This window comes from Eumetopias jubatus, unplaced genomic scaffold (genome assembly GCF_037043125.1).
Source record: "Eumetopias jubatus isolate StellerSeaLion01/CBP00866 unplaced genomic scaffold, mEumJub1_p1.0 scaffold_13, whole genome shotgun sequence".
NCBI classification, from domain to species: domain Eukaryota; kingdom Metazoa; phylum Chordata; class Mammalia; order Carnivora; family Otariidae; genus Eumetopias; species Eumetopias jubatus.
Window position 1 is genome coordinate 43,319,384 of NW_028274819.1, and position 19,091 is coordinate 43,338,474.

At 43.4% G+C, this 19,091-nt stretch overlaps 1 protein-coding gene across 1 annotated transcript in view; it reads right to left on the reverse strand.

Annotated features, from left to right (window-relative positions):
• Positions 1-19,091, reverse strand: part of INSC (INSC spindle orientation adaptor protein) — a 119,241-nt gene that overhangs the window by 45,275 nt on the left and 54,875 nt on the right. Inside the window, exons 4-6 of the mRNA XM_028116993.1 lie at positions 18,147-18,199; positions 16,848-16,971; positions 3,186-3,299 (exon numbers count right to left, since the gene is read on the reverse strand). Coding sequence (XP_027972794.1) covers positions 3,186-3,299; positions 16,848-16,971; positions 18,147-18,199 — 291 coding nt within the window. The remainder of the gene's footprint in view (positions 1-3,185; positions 3,300-16,847; positions 16,972-18,146; positions 18,200-19,091) is intronic.

The window sequence follows — 19,091 nt, forward strand, 5'->3', positions numbered from 1 at the left end:
TATTTAATCATGTGTAGTGTAAATATTATTTATATGTATGATGATAGAGATGATAAATAGGTAGATACATAAATACATAGATAGATATGATAGGAAGATCGACAAGTAGGTAGGTATTTACATCTGGAGCAGACAACAAAGAAATGGTACCAAAGAACACCGGACTGAGAGCCAGGATCAATATGGCAGGCTTCCTTGGGCTCAGGAGGCACTGAACCCAGCATAACTATATTTAAGCCTCTGTTCCCATTTGCATTGGATTCTCCTTACATTGCTTCCCAAGCCTGTGAAAAATAGCTTTCTTTGAACTTTTAGCTACTGCAAAAGCTAAAGGGAGGAAATCCTAAACCCAGACTGAAGGGATTCTGGTTCAAACCCTGGTTCTGCCACTGGTTAACTTTGACTGAAAATGGGGTCACAGCAGCTACACAACCAACCTAGCTGAGCTAATGTATGTGAAAGGGCCCAACACCCCGTTCTGGACAACCAGGTGAGGGTCAGTCTCTGGAAAGTTTCCTGGTTAGAAGAGGGTCTGAAACCCTCGGAAAAGGTATCCCAAGAGTTGGGATACGTGGAAGGGAGAAGAGGAAGGGGGCCGCAGAGAAAGTGAGATGGATTAGCTGTGTGGACTCCCCTGCAGCCCCCTCAAGGACCCAAGAGCAGCACTCATCTTAGAGTAGAGCCGGGAATCGCCTGAGCTAGCAGAATTGCACTGTTGGCTAGAGCTTGTTTAATTTTATAGAAAGCTATGGGCTCAAAGCCAAAGTGTATCATGGTATGTATTATTCAGACAGACTTGGGATAAACTGTCATAAAGCTAAGGAGGCCACTTGTGGGGTGTAGGCTAGGGGTGGGGGGAGTAATAGAGGAGCAGGATAGGGGATAATTTTGACAAAGCACAGGGGAGTTTGCTCTGCTCTGCACTCAGGAAGGGATGGGACTTACCACTACCATCACAGGGAGGACTGGGTTTGTTCTTGGCCTTCAAAGGAACTCAAGGGGCTGAGAGGACAGACCTCAGACAGGCTGCCCAAATAATCTTCTGGAGGCAGCTCAGATGGATGAAGTGCCCAAAGACAGACCACACTGGGCCCCAAGGAGGTGGGTGAGGAAGGCCACTGTGAATAGCTCTCCCACATTTGTCACAATGTTGGGCACACTTAATGAGCATCAACAGTGAGGATGCTGTGTAGAGTATACCAGGGACTCCCAGCTCCTGCGTCACTGTCAGGACTGAAAACCCAGACACAGTGAATCCACTGGAGGAACCAGTCTCACCATCTTCCAGGCGGGGAAGATGGGAGTCATCGCTGAATCTTCTCTTCCCTTCAGCCTTCTGTCTACTCTCTCCCAAGGGTTGGAGGCATAAGAAGCTGAGATTAAGATTCTGGAGTCAGTAGATCTGGTTAAAATACCAGCTTTGCACTTAATGCACATGAGCTCAGACAAGTTATTTACCTTCTCTCTGAGCCTCTGTTCCCTCATCTTAAAAATGGGAATTATAATTATAACACATCAGAAGATCATTGGGAAGGATCGGATAAGATAAATGAAAAGCTTAGCACAGTGCTTGGTGAAAAGAAAGCATGCAGGAAATAATGAAGGTTGTAGAAGCAGGGGGAAGGGCAAAAGGAGGAAGAGGAGGAGAAAGGGCTGCTAAGAGGCAGCTCAGAATAGTAAGCAAGAGCATAGCCTTTGCTGCCAAGCAGGCAGTTTCAAATTCCAGCTCACCCACTTACTAGCTGTGTGACATTTAAAGCTCCCTATTGATTCTAATACGCATCAAGGTTGAGAACGTCTGAGTCACTCTTTGGCCCAAGAATCTAAAGGGTCAGGATGGAACCAGAAGTCACCACTGTAGGCTTTAGGATCTTAAAGAGAGTTGGGTTCTAATTCTGACTCCACTCTTTATCAGCTGTGGGAGCTTGAGTAAGACCCTTAAACTATTGCCTCAATTATAGATGAGAATAACATGATACCTACTTCCTAGGATGGTTTTATAATTTAAGGGAAATAATGTCTGTAAGGCATTAAGCACGCTGGACAGCAACACTCAAATGTTAGCTATTGCTGTTACATACAATTTATACAATTTACTTCTCCCCTAAGCAGAGTTGACAAGCATTTAGCCTCCTCTTCCAGATTTCTTTAAGGGCTTAGATGAATGATTCTGAGAGTGGCCAGGCCTCAGAATTACCTGTAGGGATTGTTAAAATGTAGAGTCTCAGGTCTTATCCCAGGACCTCAGTAAATTTAGGTGGGGCAAAAAATATCTGTGTTTTCCAAAACTCCCTGAGGGATTGTGACAGAGTCAGGACAGGGAACCACTGAGCTGGAGCATCTTCCTGTGACTGCCATCTTAATTCTACTGAAACACATAACTTTACTTCCAATTAGATCACTGCTTCTATCTCCATGGCAATGTCATTTCTCAAGTTAAAAAAAATAGGAAAAATAAAACAAGATCCTAGTGAGATCCTAGGAATATCAAATGCCTGTGTTTGGACCCCCAAGTGTAGGGGCAAATCAACCATGAAGCTAGCAAAATAAAACTTCCACCATGGGATGCCTGGGTGGCTCAGTTGGTTAAGCATCAGACTATTGATTTGGGCTCTGGTCATGGGGTTGAGCCCCACGTTGAGCTCCCCACTCAGTGGGGGGTCTGCTCAGGACTCTTCTCTTTCCCTCTGCTCTCCCCACCGTCCTCTCTCTCTCTCTCTCTCTAAAATAAATAAATAAATCTTTAAAGAAAACCTTCCATTGTGATTGATGAAAACCACTGTCCTCCTCAATTTTGTCTTCTCCTCGTATAGTATTGTAGTGGCTTCAAGTATTTGGGGGCTCCATCAAGAACCTGAGTTAGGGGATGTGTGTTCTTTGGGTTTGGTGGGATATGTAGAGATGAGGAAGGAGGGTTGATATTTCTAACACATACCACATGAGGAGAATTATAGAGACTCTGGGGGCACCAGCTTTTCTCTCAAGTGGGAACTGAGATCAGAGAGCCTAGCCACTATTAAAAATGGAGACATCCAGGCCCAAAGAGGGGAGGTGACTCTTCCAAGATCACACAGCAAACAAATGCTAGAGCCAGGACAAATGTCCTGAGCCAGTTTTTCCCAACAAACTAGCTTCTTCCCACTCTCCCCAGGTCTGTCACTCTGGCTGCTAACCATGAAGCTCACCTTGGCTATGATGCGGCACAAAGGAGCCCCCTCCTGGGTCAGACTGAACAGGTTCCCTGTGGTGGATTCCGTGATGTAGATATTGTCGGAAGCATTGATTTTTCTCACCAGCGCCTAAGAAAAGAGAGCAAAGTCTGAGGGTTATTCCCTCCATCTAATCTTCCTTAATGGACTACCAGTGGGTCCATGCTTCTAGAAGCCCCCCGGAATCTATAGTCCTGCCCCATTCACAGTCCCACTATGGGGGTGATGAGGTATTCTGGCTTTGGAAAAGACATGAGTCTGCATGGGGTCCGAACTACATTTCAGGAATATGGGATAACTTCAAACCACTGGGACATGGACAACAAATGTGCCAAATGTTCCAATTGATCAGAAAATCAGCTCTCGATACTGATGGTCTCAGCAACCTTTGTTGTTCTGCTGGCTCCAAATGAGAACAGAAACCATCAGTTAAATAAGCCATCAAGTTGAAAACCAACAAGTTGTTACAGCTATGACTGAAGAGCTGGTTCATTTGCCATTGGCCAACTCCGGCTGGGTAATGGGTTCGGCGGTTGAGTCAAGAGAAGTAGTCTACCGTAGCTTACAGCTCAGAGGACATTTGTATCGTGTGTACAGCCAGGCCAAAATAGCAACCCTGGGAACGCTGTCAAAGAGTGGGTAACTCGGGAATGTCAGACTGCTCGAGGCTGAGGGAGCTAAGGATCATGGTGAGAAGGAAGGCTGGAAATGACTGAACGTAGGACCCAGGGAGAACCGGGAAGAAAAGCAAATGGAAAATTCATCAACAAATGAGACATAAAGATTAGTTTAGCTCATTTCTGGGAAAAAGCTTTTTCACATATCTTGAAACTACTTCATAATCAGCCATTTGCTTTGAAGCATATGATTCATTGATTATAAAAGATTCCTACCTGCTAATTAATTCTAGCTGCTTGAGGTTCTCCTGAGAGATGTGGAGATAGTGATTCAGAAGAATCGCCTTGGGGGGCTTCATGCGAGAAAGTAACACCTCCAGAGCCGCTGCTCTGGGCAACTACTCGCGCAGTTTCAGTTGCTATGTTATTTTAAAATATCAAAATGGAATTTTTTTTTATTAAACCTAGCGTTATGGGGAAAAAAAAACACTTAAAAGGAAATGAGGATATCTGAGTCCTAGTGCCAGTTTGCCTTTTTTAACACATTATGTTGATGAGGAAGTGTGTCTGAGGTTGAAAGCAGGGACTCTGGAGCCAAACTGCCCGGGTGCAAATCCTGGCTTTGCCATTCTGTCCATGTGCCCCAGAGCAAGTAAATTAGCCTTTCTATACTGCAGTTTCTTTATGTATGAAATGAGGGGGAAATAACAGTGTCTCTCTCTTATGGTGGCTGTACCCATTCCTTAAGGTAGCCAATATATAGCCCGTGTGTGTGTGTGTGTGTGTGTGTGTGTGTGTGTGTATGAAGGACTTTTTATATAATATATATATTAATTATATATAAGATATATATATTTTATATATATACAGGACTTTTTATATAGGATGATATATATAGGACTTCTAAAAGTTCTTGGTACATGGAAATAAAATAAAATTGTTAGCAGTTATTATTTTGTGATCTTGGGCAATACACACCCTAGGCCTCAGTTTCCCCATCTGTAAAATGATTAAAATTAAGTGGGTTTAAGGCAGGTGACTCTCCTTTTCTCTTCTTTATTGAAACTCCTAGAATTTTTCACACACACAATATGCTAATCCTCTATGTAAACAGTCTAAGATTAAGTACGTATTTAATCAAATTACATTAAATGTAAAGATTATTCCCTAAGATTTGATAGATGCGTCTTGTAAGAGATTTGACAAAAGGTAAAATTAATAACCAAGATTTGTCACTGCAAATCTCTGTAATGAACGCACTTCTTAGAATCCTCCCCCAGCATACCGTAAGCAGTTACGTAAGTGATAATAATGCTCACATGAAAATGCCGATTTCATATATTGGGGTCCTGTACCTAAATCATAATTACTCAGTGTTCTTGATTAGTGTTTGCACTTCAAGCAAATTAGCATGACGTTAAACAATTCAATCCAATGTCTTTTGCAATCATCTGCTAACATTAGACAATTTATGCCTGGGAATAATTTCTTGCTAATGCCTATACACACATACACCGTAATTATACCTCAGATCATCTCGGTGAATCAGCTCTCTGACAATGAAAAGTAATCATCCTTTTCACAAAGATAAATTTGGAAAAATATGAGATCAAAGGCTCCACTGAAATCGTCAAGGCCCTAAGCATCACAGTATGTCAGAGCCAGAAGGGCCCTCAACAGTCTTGTCCAACCCTCACTTCATACTTCAGGAAACTGAGACCCAGAAATATGACCAAGGTCACACACGTGATATGTGGTAGAGTTAGTTGGACCTTAACTGCTGTGAATCTGACTTCCTGTTTTCCAAGTCAGTGAGTCCATCTCCCTCAAAGTCAGCAGAACCTCACCTGGACCAGCAAAGATAGAAGTCTCAAGACATGGAGAATATCCAGCCTCATTAGCAGCTCTCACCAAATGGGAGAGGGGCTCTCATTAGGGATCCTACACATGACAGTCTCCCATTAGCATCTACAGCCCCATTAGCATCTACAGCCCTCTGCCCTGTGGTAGCCAGAGCTCCTGCTGCCAGGGGCAGCATTGATGGAGAGCCCCCAACGACTGCCCCTCTGGATCTACCCCTGTGTCCTTGTTGAGGCCATAGCTCCCTGAGCCACTCCCAGCTGTGACTGATCACAGCAGGGACACTACTGCAGCCCATGGCTGTTGGGGGAGACTCCTCTAACAGGTGACTTGGGTCTGAAAATTCCATGTCTCTTCCTACTCAAGTCCTCCTTCCCCCTTTTATTTCTGTTTTCAGACCTGCAACATGGTTTTCCATGTCTGCCCCCCGCTTCCCCCGACCCATCCTTGACAGGCATTTATCCCATCCTATCTTGGTGTCAGCTTCAAACTACTACAGTCTCTAAAATCCAAGATTTGTCAGGCAATCAAGGAGGAACTGAAGAAGTGTCAAAAATATGCTTCCCCCTATATCATGAGAAGAGTGGTGGAAAAGAGACAAAATAAAGGAACAAAGATTGATGAAGCTGAGTGACAGAAATATTGTTTTAAAGACAGAGTAGGCAGAGAGGAGACAAAAAAAAAAAAAAAAAAACAGAATCTTAAAGACCAGGAGAAAGGAATAGAGAAGAGTTAGGGAGACACACACAATCTAGCTGCTCTAAATAAGGAATCCGTAAAGGAAAAAATATTTTTAATTGTGTCAGTCAGAAAGACTGACTGTAGCCCAGCGAAACTGATCAGGAGAGGTCAAGTCTCACATATCAACCTGGAATGAGTTCCTCAGAGGGAGCCAGGAAAATATTGTGAAGGCTCTAGCTAAAGCTTCAGATAGAGAATCCATAGTTGGGCATAGTTAGGGCAGCCTAGCCATGCAAAGGGATTACATAAATGTGGGCTGATGTGACAGGGTGTGGCAGATTAAATATGGCCACACATTCTTCGCTACTCCTCCCATAGGAAGATGGACTCTGGTACCCGCTGCCACCACCACCTTTTAAATCTGGACTGGCCTCAATGACTTGCTTGACCAATAAAAGCCAGCAGTTGGTAGAATTAATGTTCCAGGACCTCCAAGTCTAGGTCACAAGAAACCTTGAAGCTGCCCCCCAGGCTTCTTGGAACATTCTGTTCAGAGTCCTGAATTACCATGTAAGAAGTTTGGGAACTCTGAGACTGTCATGTGTAGGATCCCTGATCAATGCTCTCAGCTTTCCAGCCATCCCCTCCAAGGCACTACACATGTGATGAAGCTTTCTAAGACTCTCAGAACCATCTGCCGGCTGAATAACACCAAGGAACCTCTGTTGATGCCACGTGGAATGGAAGAATTACTCAGCCAGGCTCTGCCCACATTCTTGATCCTTCAGATAAGATGGAATAAAAATGGTTGTTATGCACTAACAGAGTTCTGGAAAACAGGGAAAGACTACAGAAAACAGCATGAGATATCTAAAGGATTGCTAGATAAATTTCTAGGTGAAAGGTTTTGAAAATGAGTATAGAATATTGCCTGCGTCCTCAGAGAATGTACTGGAGAAATGCATGAATCAGGCCTCTGAGGAAAGGCACAGAAAGACTGGACATACTAAAGAGAAGACAGACAAAATCATAACTGAATCCAGGCTTGGATTACCTATTGTTCTGATGGCAAAATATCCCCTGGATTGGAATATCCAATTTAGGGAGGCAAATGTTGATAAGATCTCTTAGAATTGGAGGTTTGGGGCAAACACAGACCTTAATTGATTTCATGTCTCTCAATGAGGCAAATTCCAACATCTAGAAGAGTTTTGTTTTTTTTTTTAAACAAAAGAATGTGCCAGAAAGGAAGGAGAAGTCAATGTGGTAAAGCTCAAATCCAGCAACTAGTGCTCATTCTATGAGTTAGGTAAGGAAAGAGACCAACATGAGAAGCCGGGTAAACTGTCAGAAATTCAGCACAGTCTCCCTGAAAGGAGGTGGGGATTAACAGAAGGAAAGAGAATCCTTGAAGCACAGTTCATTAATGCAAAATAAAAAAGATGTAGCAGAAAGAAATGCTACTCAAGGTTAACATACTCAAAACATATGGACAGACTGTGTTCTGAGAAGCACATGGCAGAAGGACTGGTCCTCACAAGGCTAAAAAGGTCCAGACTCCAGGAGCATCACAGGAAACCCTCCTTAGAAGACAGAGGTCTTAAGGCCTAAGCGATTCTCCAGCAAGAGGTGGAGACAATAGCCTTCATGATTTAGAACTAGAGTGTCTGTGTATCCTAATGCAGTTTTTTATTTTCTTATTTAGTCCTAAAGGAATTTTAAAAAACATATGACCCCTTGCACATTTTTTTTTAAAGATTTTATTTGACAGAGAGACAGACAGCAGGAGAGGGAACACAAGCAGGGGGAGTGGGAGAGGGAGAAGCAGGCTTCCCGCTGAGTAGGGAGCCTGACACGGGCTCAATCCCAGGACCTGGGACCATGACCTGAGCCGAAGGCAGACGCTTAACGACTGAGCCACCCAGGCGTATCCCCCCACCCCGCACATTTTTAATTTGACAGGTAAAATTTTTCATCATAAGTTTCAAGAACAAAGTTGGAAAGGATGTAATTTCCAGCAGATTGTAGATATCAATACAAAATAAGACCATTACATCACTGTTTTAGATGCGTTCGGTGGAATTTAAATACCAAACAACTTGATGCCCTCATCATCCCCTTAAAAATGTATGAATAATCTTTTTTTTTTAACTTTGTGAGCATTTTGCATCTTTTCTTTTCACCCTTAGTGTTCCCAATCCAATCCCTCCTCAGAATTTTATCTTAATGTAATACATTTAAGTTTCAAAGTGTTTTATGGACCAACCTTGTCATATTTATCACTGACATTTGAAATTTCATTTTATTTCCTGTGACTATCAGGTTCTAAGTGCTTAAAAATACTCTTTTCTTGGGGCACCTGGGTGGCTCAGTCGGCTGAGCAACCAACTCTTGGTTTCAGCTTAGGTCATGATCTCAAAGTCATCGGATCCAGAACCACATGGAGCCCCGCATAAGGCTTGGCACTCAGAGCAGAGTCTGCTAGAGATTCTCTCTCCCTCTCCACCTGCCCCTCCCCATTTGCACTCAAAATAAATAAATAAATAAAAATCTTTAAAAAAATATTCTCTTCTTGGTTGAGTTACTGTTACAATTATTATCAGTACAATTGGCCAAAACAACATAAATTACAAATTTTGATTAATAATTACAAATTATAAAATTAAAATGTTATAAATATATGTCTTAATGAGATAAATGGGGCTTTGTATCCTTTTTAGGCTTTCTCATTAATTAATGTATACATGATTGAATATTGACTTAATGCTATATTTTTAGATGTAAACCCTGAAAAATCTTGTTCCCATAAATCCATAGAGAGGAATGGGAAGAGTTTATATAGCCAAGTTGCTCAACCCTTTGAGCACATTCTGAGTTATGCAATCACATGGTGAGCGATCATCAAACAATTTTTAATGATCTGCCAGTTGATAACTCCTCTAAATTGGTAAAAGCAAAGAATTGGAAACCACTTGACTTGCAAAAGCATTTGTTACCCAATCATTAGAGTTGTTCATTCACTATCTCAATTTCTGGGAAGAATTCCAGAAGTACTTTACCAAGACTTTTCAAATAATTATTAATTATACCCATTGCTCTTCCACCTGGAGCACCTTGGGTTATCCAAATTATTCAGAAAGGATTAGGAAAATCAAAATATTATTACTTTCATTGCCAAAACAATTTTTAATAAAATATTTGTGTTTGTTTCAAATATGTTTTATCAAAACTTTGAAGCTACAGCTTTTGCTTATTTAATTTATGGAAAACGCCCACCCTATAACCTAATTGGCAGACAGTTCTTTCAGCCAAGCCAATCAGCCAAGACAACTTTTTCTCAATATAGAACTGACTTCATTTTTAATTACAAAGTGTTTTGATATGTTTCATGAAATGCTAAAACAACACCGACAAATAATTATAGAAATCATTCTCCAAGGGAAAATGCTAAAAACTGTTAATATTAAAATAATGTAGAGCTGAAATAAAATTTGGTTTATTTGTATATGTTATAAAGCCAAGATAAAACAATTTATTAAACTTTTAATAATGCAAGGCAATATGTAGCTAACATTGTAAATTACTTACAAACCTAGGAATGTAAAAAAAATTTTTTTCAGTAAATAGGTGGGTATATGTATTGAAATTTGGTGTTCATTTTAGGAATAATTAAAATTTCAGAATAAAAATATTAGAAATTGGGGCACCTGGGTGGCTCAGTAGGTTAAGCATCTGACTCTTGGTTTCAGCTCAGATCATGATCTCAGGGTCATGGGATCGAGCCCCATGTTGGGCTCCATGCTGGACATGGGGCCTGCTTAAGATTCTCTCTCCCGGGCACCTGGGTGGCTCAGATGGTTAAGCATCTGCCTTCGGCTCAGGTCATGATCCCAGGGTCCTGGGATCGAGTCCCACCGCGAGATCCCTGCTCCTTGGGAGCCTGCTTTTCTCTCTCTCTGTCTCTCCTTCTCTGTCTCTCATGAAAAAATAAATAAAATCTTAAAAAAAAAAAGATTCTCTCTCCCTCTGACCCTCTTCCCACTTGTGTGTGTGCATTCTCTCTCTCTCTCTCAAATAAATAAGTAAATATTAGAAATCATTTATTGTAGCAGCTCAAATGATCAAACTTTCCTACATATTTAAAGAAGGAAAAAGGTATTTACTGCTTAAATCTAATTAGTCCACTGCTAGCAATTAATTTTATCTTTTGCTAATAAGAAGTAGAAATTAGTATAAATATTTCACAAAATATGTTGACAAAATAAGCTTTAACTTCTTTCTTAAATAATTTGCACCAAATCTGAAAAAAAAAATCATGTAAAACTTGTATCTGTGGATTTTATCCAATATATCTTGAAAAACTTAGTCATTCTCAAAAGTATTCCAGCATTTAAAAGAATCGGTATCATTAATCTCTAGAATCTCTGGCTCTTCAAAGATGTTTTCCTTTCCAATGAATGACATATCCTAGGGTTGAGTATGATATAGTTGAAAGGAATTGCTTGCATTTAAATTTGTGCCCCCAAAAGCCATTTTGAGTACTTGATGTGTCCAATCAGTTCTCTCTTTGCTGAGTAGGCACTCAAGAGCCTTGCACAATCTGGGAGTAAATAGAGATAGAAGGGAAATGATAAATTGAAAACTTTCAAAACAACCCCTCCTACACACACACACACACACACACACACACACACACTACCATTCTACCATATATCTCCACACTGGGCAAAACACACAATTTCTAATGCCTTTCTCAACAGAAATATGTAAGAAAAAGCACAGAAATAATTCATGGAGGCCTATGGGTTTATGGTTCAGGAATGAAAGCTTCTTCTTTGATCTCCCAATCCTACTGCCACTCCAAGGTTTTACACAGCAGGGCAATGCACTCTAAGATTTGGGATGGGTGGGAGCACGTTCTTCTTTTGGAAAGTAATAGAAGGGATGTTAGAAACTGCGTATTATGGGGAGGATCATTTGGGGAAAGAAACAAAAATTGAAGATCTGGACATTGATTTCCTTAAAAGTATATATGCTTGCATTTCTTCTAGAAAATCTTTGGGAACCTGGAGAATGCGATGCCTTTGAAGTGGTTCGAAGACTTCTAGCCTAAGGCACTTCAGGCAGCCCAAATCAATGCAGCCTGCGGTGGCAGAAACAAAATGTTTAGAGGGGAGCTAGAAATTAAGAAATGTTGAAAATGCTGGATGGGAAAGTATGCAAACCTAGCAAGTCATTGGGAAGAGATTATAAATGCCTGACTTTGCAGAAAGAAGTAAACATATCAAATGCCCTTCTATGAAGAAGGAGACATTTTTCCCGTAGTAAACATGGTGCCGCAGTTAACCGATGGTGGATGCTTCTCCCCAGTGAATGAATTTCCACAAAGCCTTGTGGATGATTGACAATTGAAATAAACTGATCTCCTACCACGGATGCCATCAAGATGGTGCCTGTTCCCAACCCTCTGTCGTTCAACTGCAGGTAAGGATGTGTTAAGGCCTTCAGCAACCCTAAGATAAAGTCCTAGCATGAAATGTTGCCTGGAATTCCTGCCTTAGGGGCTGAGGATTGATCTGTTTTAACTTTCTGTGAGTGCAGGGGTAGTGCTGTGATACTATTGTGTATCCAAGGTACTAACTCTTTCAAGCATAGTTGGGAAAGACCAGTACAAATTGAGCCTGGAAGGAACCCCTCCCACTGCTGGAGAGACAGCCCCGACTATAGCTTCCCAAGAAAACATGACCACACACACTGGGATGAGACCCTTCTGGCTAAGATGAGCACAAGAAGAAAATGGAAGAGAATTATATTGACGTTAAGTATTTGGGACTTTGAATTATTCTTATAGGTAAAGGGATGCGGGGTTTTTGTTGTTTTTTTCTTTAACTTTATTTTCTCTCCAAGAACTTTACAATGAGACACACTATTTCTAAATTTTGGACATCTTTGTATTTCTCATCTGGCAAGCACAGATGATCTTTATGTTACCATTTAGTTGCATTGCAGCCTCTGATTACCTATATTGGACAACATAGCTAAGCAAAATCTGAGAGTGGGAAATAGGACAGGAAAGCAAATTTTGAGCTTTAGTTACAAAACCTCCTTAGAGCTAACTTAATGGATGTAATATCATGAGTCATTTTCCAGCCTTCTGGGAGCAGAGTCTAAATTTCTCACTGTGATTCCAGAAGGATCTACAAAGAAGTAGGGGTTGTTATTTGGAGGAATGGCTTCATGAAGGTGGGAAGTATCTTCCCCACTGGCAGCTGACCTCCTCCCCTGAGGGGCTCCGCCACACTCCTGCCTGACCACAGCCCAATGGATAAGGCCAATAAGACAATTTAGGACAGGAACTGTCAACTACTAAGGGGCAGTACTTGGTCCACACTATTCCTGTTCCCTAGGTAGGGATTTCAGCAACACACCTCTGCTAGCTTCACTCCCTACCTTTCTATGTCACCCTACTGAGAAGGTAGGGATGAGTTTGTGCATTTGGGAAGAAGGAACCGAGTATGTTCAGCTTAGCACCTGTCTCTCTTCTCTTAGGAAGTGTCCCTCTGGTCTGAGCTCTGCCACAAGATAGGTGCTTATCCCTCAGGTGAGGCCTGAGGCTGACCAGCTGTGCCTAGGACAGGAAGGGGAAATTTAGCTGTGAGATGAAGTTTTAACTAGTTCATTTAGCCACAGAGCCAAACATGCATTCCCTAATCAGTTTTATTAGAATAAAGACGTTATTTTAAACTAAAATCAAAAGTAATAGATGGACTAAAAGGATAAATTAATATAACATCTACCCACATGAAGCTGAGTCAAGGACTCAAAGGTACAGGTGAGAGTCAATTTATTCAATAGAGAGTCCCCTAGAAGTCATTTTTGAGTAAATCAATTTTTATAAATTAAGTCTTCTCTTACCTCCCACATAGCTAATCCTTTATTCCCAGATAGATTAATCATCAATGTTCATTAATTTCCTATTGGTGGCTCCTGACATTTAAACTTTAAATTTTTCCATACCCGCCAAGTAGTTAAATTATCTTAATACACAATTCATTAGGTGACCAGGGGGCTCTTTTAGCAAAGCGTGCTGTGAGCTTCTCTTAAGGCGGAGCAAGTCTCGAGTGAAGAAAGCAGCTGACACAGTCAGAAGAGTGCCACCAGTTACTCATGGGTTGTCTCATTTAATCCTAATGACAACCCACTGCAGAGGTGAGGACAGGAAGTAACTGGCCCAAGTCTACATATCCAGTAAGTAGAACTGGTGGGATATGAACCCTGATATGCCTTCAAACTCCATGCTCAGTCCCCTACCCCACCACTCCCACGTCCATAGAACGCCATACTACCAAGACTGGAAGAGACCTTGCAACTCACTCATCTCCTGCCAAAGTTCTCTGGGCCTGGCTTGGCCAGCTCAGGGATGGGGACTTCTGAACATGGCCCCCAGCAGGGCAGCCCTGTTGTTAGCCCTAACCCATAGAATGTCCTCTAGATTTGGCCACTGGCCTGAGCTCCTTCTTCCCTTCAGGGTCCCCAAACACAGAACATTGGAGATGGCAGAGTGTCCATCCTTGGACGAAACATCCTCTGCTCCTCCACCTATTGCCCATAGACCTTGATCTTCAGCCTCTCCCTCACCCTTTCAAGAGCCTCCTCGGAGCACAGCCATTGCCAGTGATGCATCTGGGGTCGAGAACTGGACATGACATTCCAAGATGGAGCATAGCAGTGCAGGGTAGCGCTAGATTGTCGCTGCCCTCATTGTAAGCATTGTTCTACCATGGATTATTTTTGTGCGTGGTGGGGATAGGGGTGGGGAGGTGGCAAGAGCCCTCTTCCTCTGCTCGAGAACGTCCTGTGCCAAAAAAGTTTTGACCAAATTGCATTTACTGAAATGCCAGCATCCCGGAATAAGTGATCATGTGCTTTAAGAATAAAAAAGATTTGCTGTGACTACCTAAATTTGGAACATACTGCTTAATATTCATTCATTAATAAGTCTATATTGAGTGTCTACTGTAGGAGAGGTACTATCCTGGTCACTAGATACATATATCCATGAACAAAACAAACCCAAATCCCTGTCGATGGAAGCTACAGATCAGACGAGAAATACTATGAATGTGTGAAGACCTTTTAGAAGACTCTTGATGCAGAAGAGCACATCATAGGAAAAATTCCAATGCAAGGACATAGGCTTAAGTCCCTTTATGTCAGGATACCTCAATATGGGATCTTCATGTAATTATTAACATCCTATAGAACGTATTGGGTCACCAGTTTAAGAAACATATGCTTACAACACTGAACACAGATCACCTTGCCTTCAGCCAATGTATCTCCTTATGTCACTGCCATTTGTATGGAAACATCCTAATACATGTTAAAAAAAAACAACAACTAAAGATCAGCCAAAAAGCATTATGAGCACGGGGAGCCCAAACAATACGAGGGCATAGCAGACACTACGGTGCAAGCTGGGAGGAAAGGGGGCTTATTGGGAAGCTAAGGAATATGCAGGGCAGACAAGGAGAGGGAAGCCAATGGGAGGCCGAATTTTTTTTTAAGATTTTATTTATTTATTTGTCAGAGAGAGAGAGGAAGAGCAGGGAGAGCAGCCGGCAGAGGGAGAAGCAGGCTCCCTGCTGAGCAAGGAGCCTGATTCAGTACTTGATCCCAGGACCCTGGGATCATGACCTGAGCCAAAGGCAGAGGCTTTGACTGAGCCACCCAAGCAGGGGGGCCAAATTCTCAGAGAGGAGCAGCTGATCCAGCTCAGCTCCCAGGCAAGCATCAAATGACCCAGGTGGTCAGACCCGGGGATGGGCAGGATTTAGCTGGGGAAGCAGAAGGACCAGATCAGGAATTCCACTGCGAATAAGGTCAGGATGAGGGAAAAACCAGAATGGGCCCAGCAACCCCAGGAAACCAGCTACATAGCCCACAAGGTCCAGGCAGGCTCTTGGCAGCCCAAGGAGCTCTCCCCAAGATTCTGACCCAGACCATGGAAACGACACCCTACCCCATTGCCTCCTGGTAGATTGACTACTTCCAAACCCAGCTGGCTTCTGTTTATAATCCAACATTACTCTTCAAGTTTAGCGCTTTTCATTGAACCTGATACTTCCAGGCAAAAGGGTGCAAAAGTCGTATAAAAAGCATCAGCTGGCACCTGTACCCCTGCACAAAAATACCTCCAGTCTCCCCTTCCTCTCATGACTATCTTCAATACCCCTGCTCTTCACTCCCTTGGCTTTTCCACCCACTTCAGCCCCATGTTCCACAGGGACCCTCTGGGACTTGAGAGCTCAGTCTGGGACACCAGCCCCAGCTTGAGCCACCACCCACCCTACATGCGCTGGTCAGCATCTGTACATCAACTCCAAGGCCAGCCCCAGCAGCCCAGCCCTTGGCCCTTCCCTCCCCTGATCCCAGGCTCCTGGGACAGAGCGGCCTCTTGCAGATCTCCGGGGGCGGGGGGAGTATGCAGGGTGAGAAAGCATGGGGCCAGCTGCACTGAGCAGCAGGTGAGCCAGGTCAGAAGAGCCTGTACCCTGTGCAAAATGAGCCAGACACACAGGAAGGAGAAAAATGGAAAACTCTAGGTTCCCTGGAAAGGCTGAGTCTGGAGAGAAGCTGATAGGGGAAGGGACTTGCTATTTGTGGAAGGCTTTTATTTGGTGGTGGGAAAAGAATGGCAAAAATGTAACACAATATTTCTGTAACTATAAATAACATGTAAATACCTTTCATAATGAAAACCTTATGGAATCTGCTTTTCTGGGAGACTCTTAAAAATAGGAAAAGGCAACAGAGGGAAATAACATATATTTAACCCACACTATGTTGTTTGCTTAATCCTCTCACTTTTCTTCGGGGGAAGGTTTTCACTTTGTAGATGAAGAAAATGAGGCCTTTGAGACGTTAAGGAACTTGATCAAGGCCATAGTTTGAAAGTACATCTACCTGGTTCTAAAGCCCTCGTTCTATCTAGAATCAGGCACGAGCCTGCTTAGAGGAGGGGGCTGGACTATATGACCTTTCTAGATTCTTTTCTATCGCTGGATTTCTGGAATTGGCTTGTTCCCCACAGCTGCCTCAAGTCTTTCAGGACAATACGGATCCATTGTGTGTACTGTGGACAATAACTACAGAGATTTAAGGTGGCAGGGACAATGCTGAAAGTACAGTTGGGAAATGCCAGCTTCTGCCACGGCCTCGCTGTGTGACCTTAGGTAAGTCTCTTCCCTCTCTCAGCTCCAGTTCTCACATCTGGAAAATGCAGATTTGGGCTAACTCGGGAAGCCTCGAGCTCTAACAATCCTATTTGCTAGGTGCTGGGGTTCATTTTGGTAACCTGAGGAGGGTGTCCCACGAGAAAGGCACGTCAGAGATTCCCCCAGCCTGGCCCCATGCCTCTGCCCCACCCCCACCCCAGGAGTCCACGCAAGTGCCCGTCCGCAGCGCAGCCTGCACCTACCTGCACCTCCCGGGTCAGGGCCAGCTCCAACAGCTGGCCGAAGTGCTGGCCCAGCGTGCTCAAGGTCTCACTCACACAGGCCTTCATCGACTTCAGGACATGCTCATTCTCAACCTGGAGGCACCTGGGGAAAAGAAATCATGGCATGGGCCACGGGGACGGGCAGGTATTCAGGCCAAAGCCATTGCAGGGGCCAGATCTGGGCCTGCCGCAGGCCTGTGGATGTGCCAGGAGCCTAGGGAGACATCATCAGCTCCAGGGGAGTCAGAGATGAAATATTCCATAACCGGCTCGTCCTCTGGCCTCCTAGTGTTCAGAGAAGTGCTGGCCAAAATGGGAGCTAACAGTCCACGTCACTAGGAAGAAAGTCCGTCAGAAAGTGGTCAAATCCATACCTCCGGGCTCCTAGATGAGAGAATCTGCTGTCTTTGCGCCAGGGTCTAGGGATGGGGGGTGGGAGCTGCGGGGCTGGGGAGGGGGGAATGCTGGTGTTGCCAGGTAGGCCGGTACTCACATGCAAGATGTATGGTAATACTCGTGACCCTTGAAGAAATGGCTGTTTACAATAGCTGTCTACAGAAAGGAGCCTTAGAAATTTTCTCCCCAGGTAGGAAAAACAGGGGGTGGATCAGGTTTAAATTTACCCCTAGGGCCTGAGAATGTTCCACTGGAAGGCCAAAGACCAAAGACCCCATGGGGGTCCTAGGGGGTGCCAAGTCCCATGTTTCTCTTACAGGGCATGGGGGCTAGAAAGAGTAAGGGAGAGTGTTAACATCCACCTGGGTATGAATACATGTGAGGCTGAGTGTCTGTATGTGTCTGAGTGTAAATCTACGTAGGTTTACGTATGTGAGATACAGAGAAGAGAGTGTGAGTGTATTTCTATGAATATATGAGTGTGTGTTTATACAGCTATGTAGGGGCAAGTGTGTCTGTGAAATCCTTGTCTATGTGTCTGTGAGTATCGGGTGTGAGTGTCTGCTTTCACCTTGTCTTGACTTTGGGGATTGGGGGGGGTGCTTCCCAAAGCTATGGGAAACCTTTTCCTTTTTATTAACCCTCAATAATCCTCTTTTTTCCTATGCGTGGGCCTCTTCTCTTTCACATTCTCTCTAGAGCCTGAAAATGGGGCAGAAAATCCCAAGGGAGTCTTTCCAGGTTCCTGATAAAAGTCAGCAAAAGGAAAGTCCCAGAGCACCACCAGGCCTCCCCACTCACTCTCTCCCTCTGGAAGAAGATACCAGCCCCTTCCCGTGCCTGAGGACAGGCTGTCCAGTCTTACCCAGCATCCCAATTTACCTCTCTGTGATTGCTGAGAGCTCTGAGCATTTCTCCATTAGCAGTTTCTCAATCTGTAGAAAAAACAGAAAAAGTTTATTCAATTCAACAAGCATTGGTTGAGGACCGACTTTTGTGTGGGGCCCTCTGGGATATAAAGATGAAGAATTCAATCACCTGATTTTGGAAAGAGGCACATCAACCATAACACAGTGTTGTATGGATGGCAAGACACCATCGTCAGCTTCTTTGGGAGCTCAAAAAAAGAAAACCAAGTACTTAGTTATGCTGGGGATCTGAGAAGCTTCTGAGAGGAAGGGGCATTTGGGCTGGGCTGCAAAGGATGAATAGAAGTTTACTGTCTGCAAAGTGCAGCAAGGAAAAGGGTAAAGCAGTAAGCTGGGAAGTGAATGCCAGAAGAAAGAAACACAATGACAAGGGGATTTTCAATGCTTCACCATGGGCTTGGAAAAGAAGATTTGAAATCATGGGCTTCGGAATCAGAAAGACTTAGACTGAATTCACTGCATAACTTTGGGCAAGTTACTTAGGCTCTCCAAGTTTCTGTTTCCTCATCAATACAGTGAGGACATCACACTAGCTAATATTTGTTCAGCAACTGTTTTTAATGTTTTACATGTAATAACATGGTCGTCCTCACAACAGATCTATGAAAAAAGCACTATTATTATATTCCTCAGAGTGATGGAACGGGGGCACAGAGAAGGTAAGTAACTTGCCAAGGTCACACAGCAGAGCAGACATTTGATCCCAGACAGTCTGGCACTAAAGTGGGTGCACTGCCCCACTGTACAGCCTCTCGCAGTGGTTCTGTCCCCTTCACATCTAGTGCAGGTTAAATGAGATGGGTGTTTGAAAACACCCAGCTCGATGCCTAGGACATGGTAGGTACTCAATAAAGGTCCTTACTATCTTCCCTGCTTTTTGGAAGTGGAGGGAGGCGCT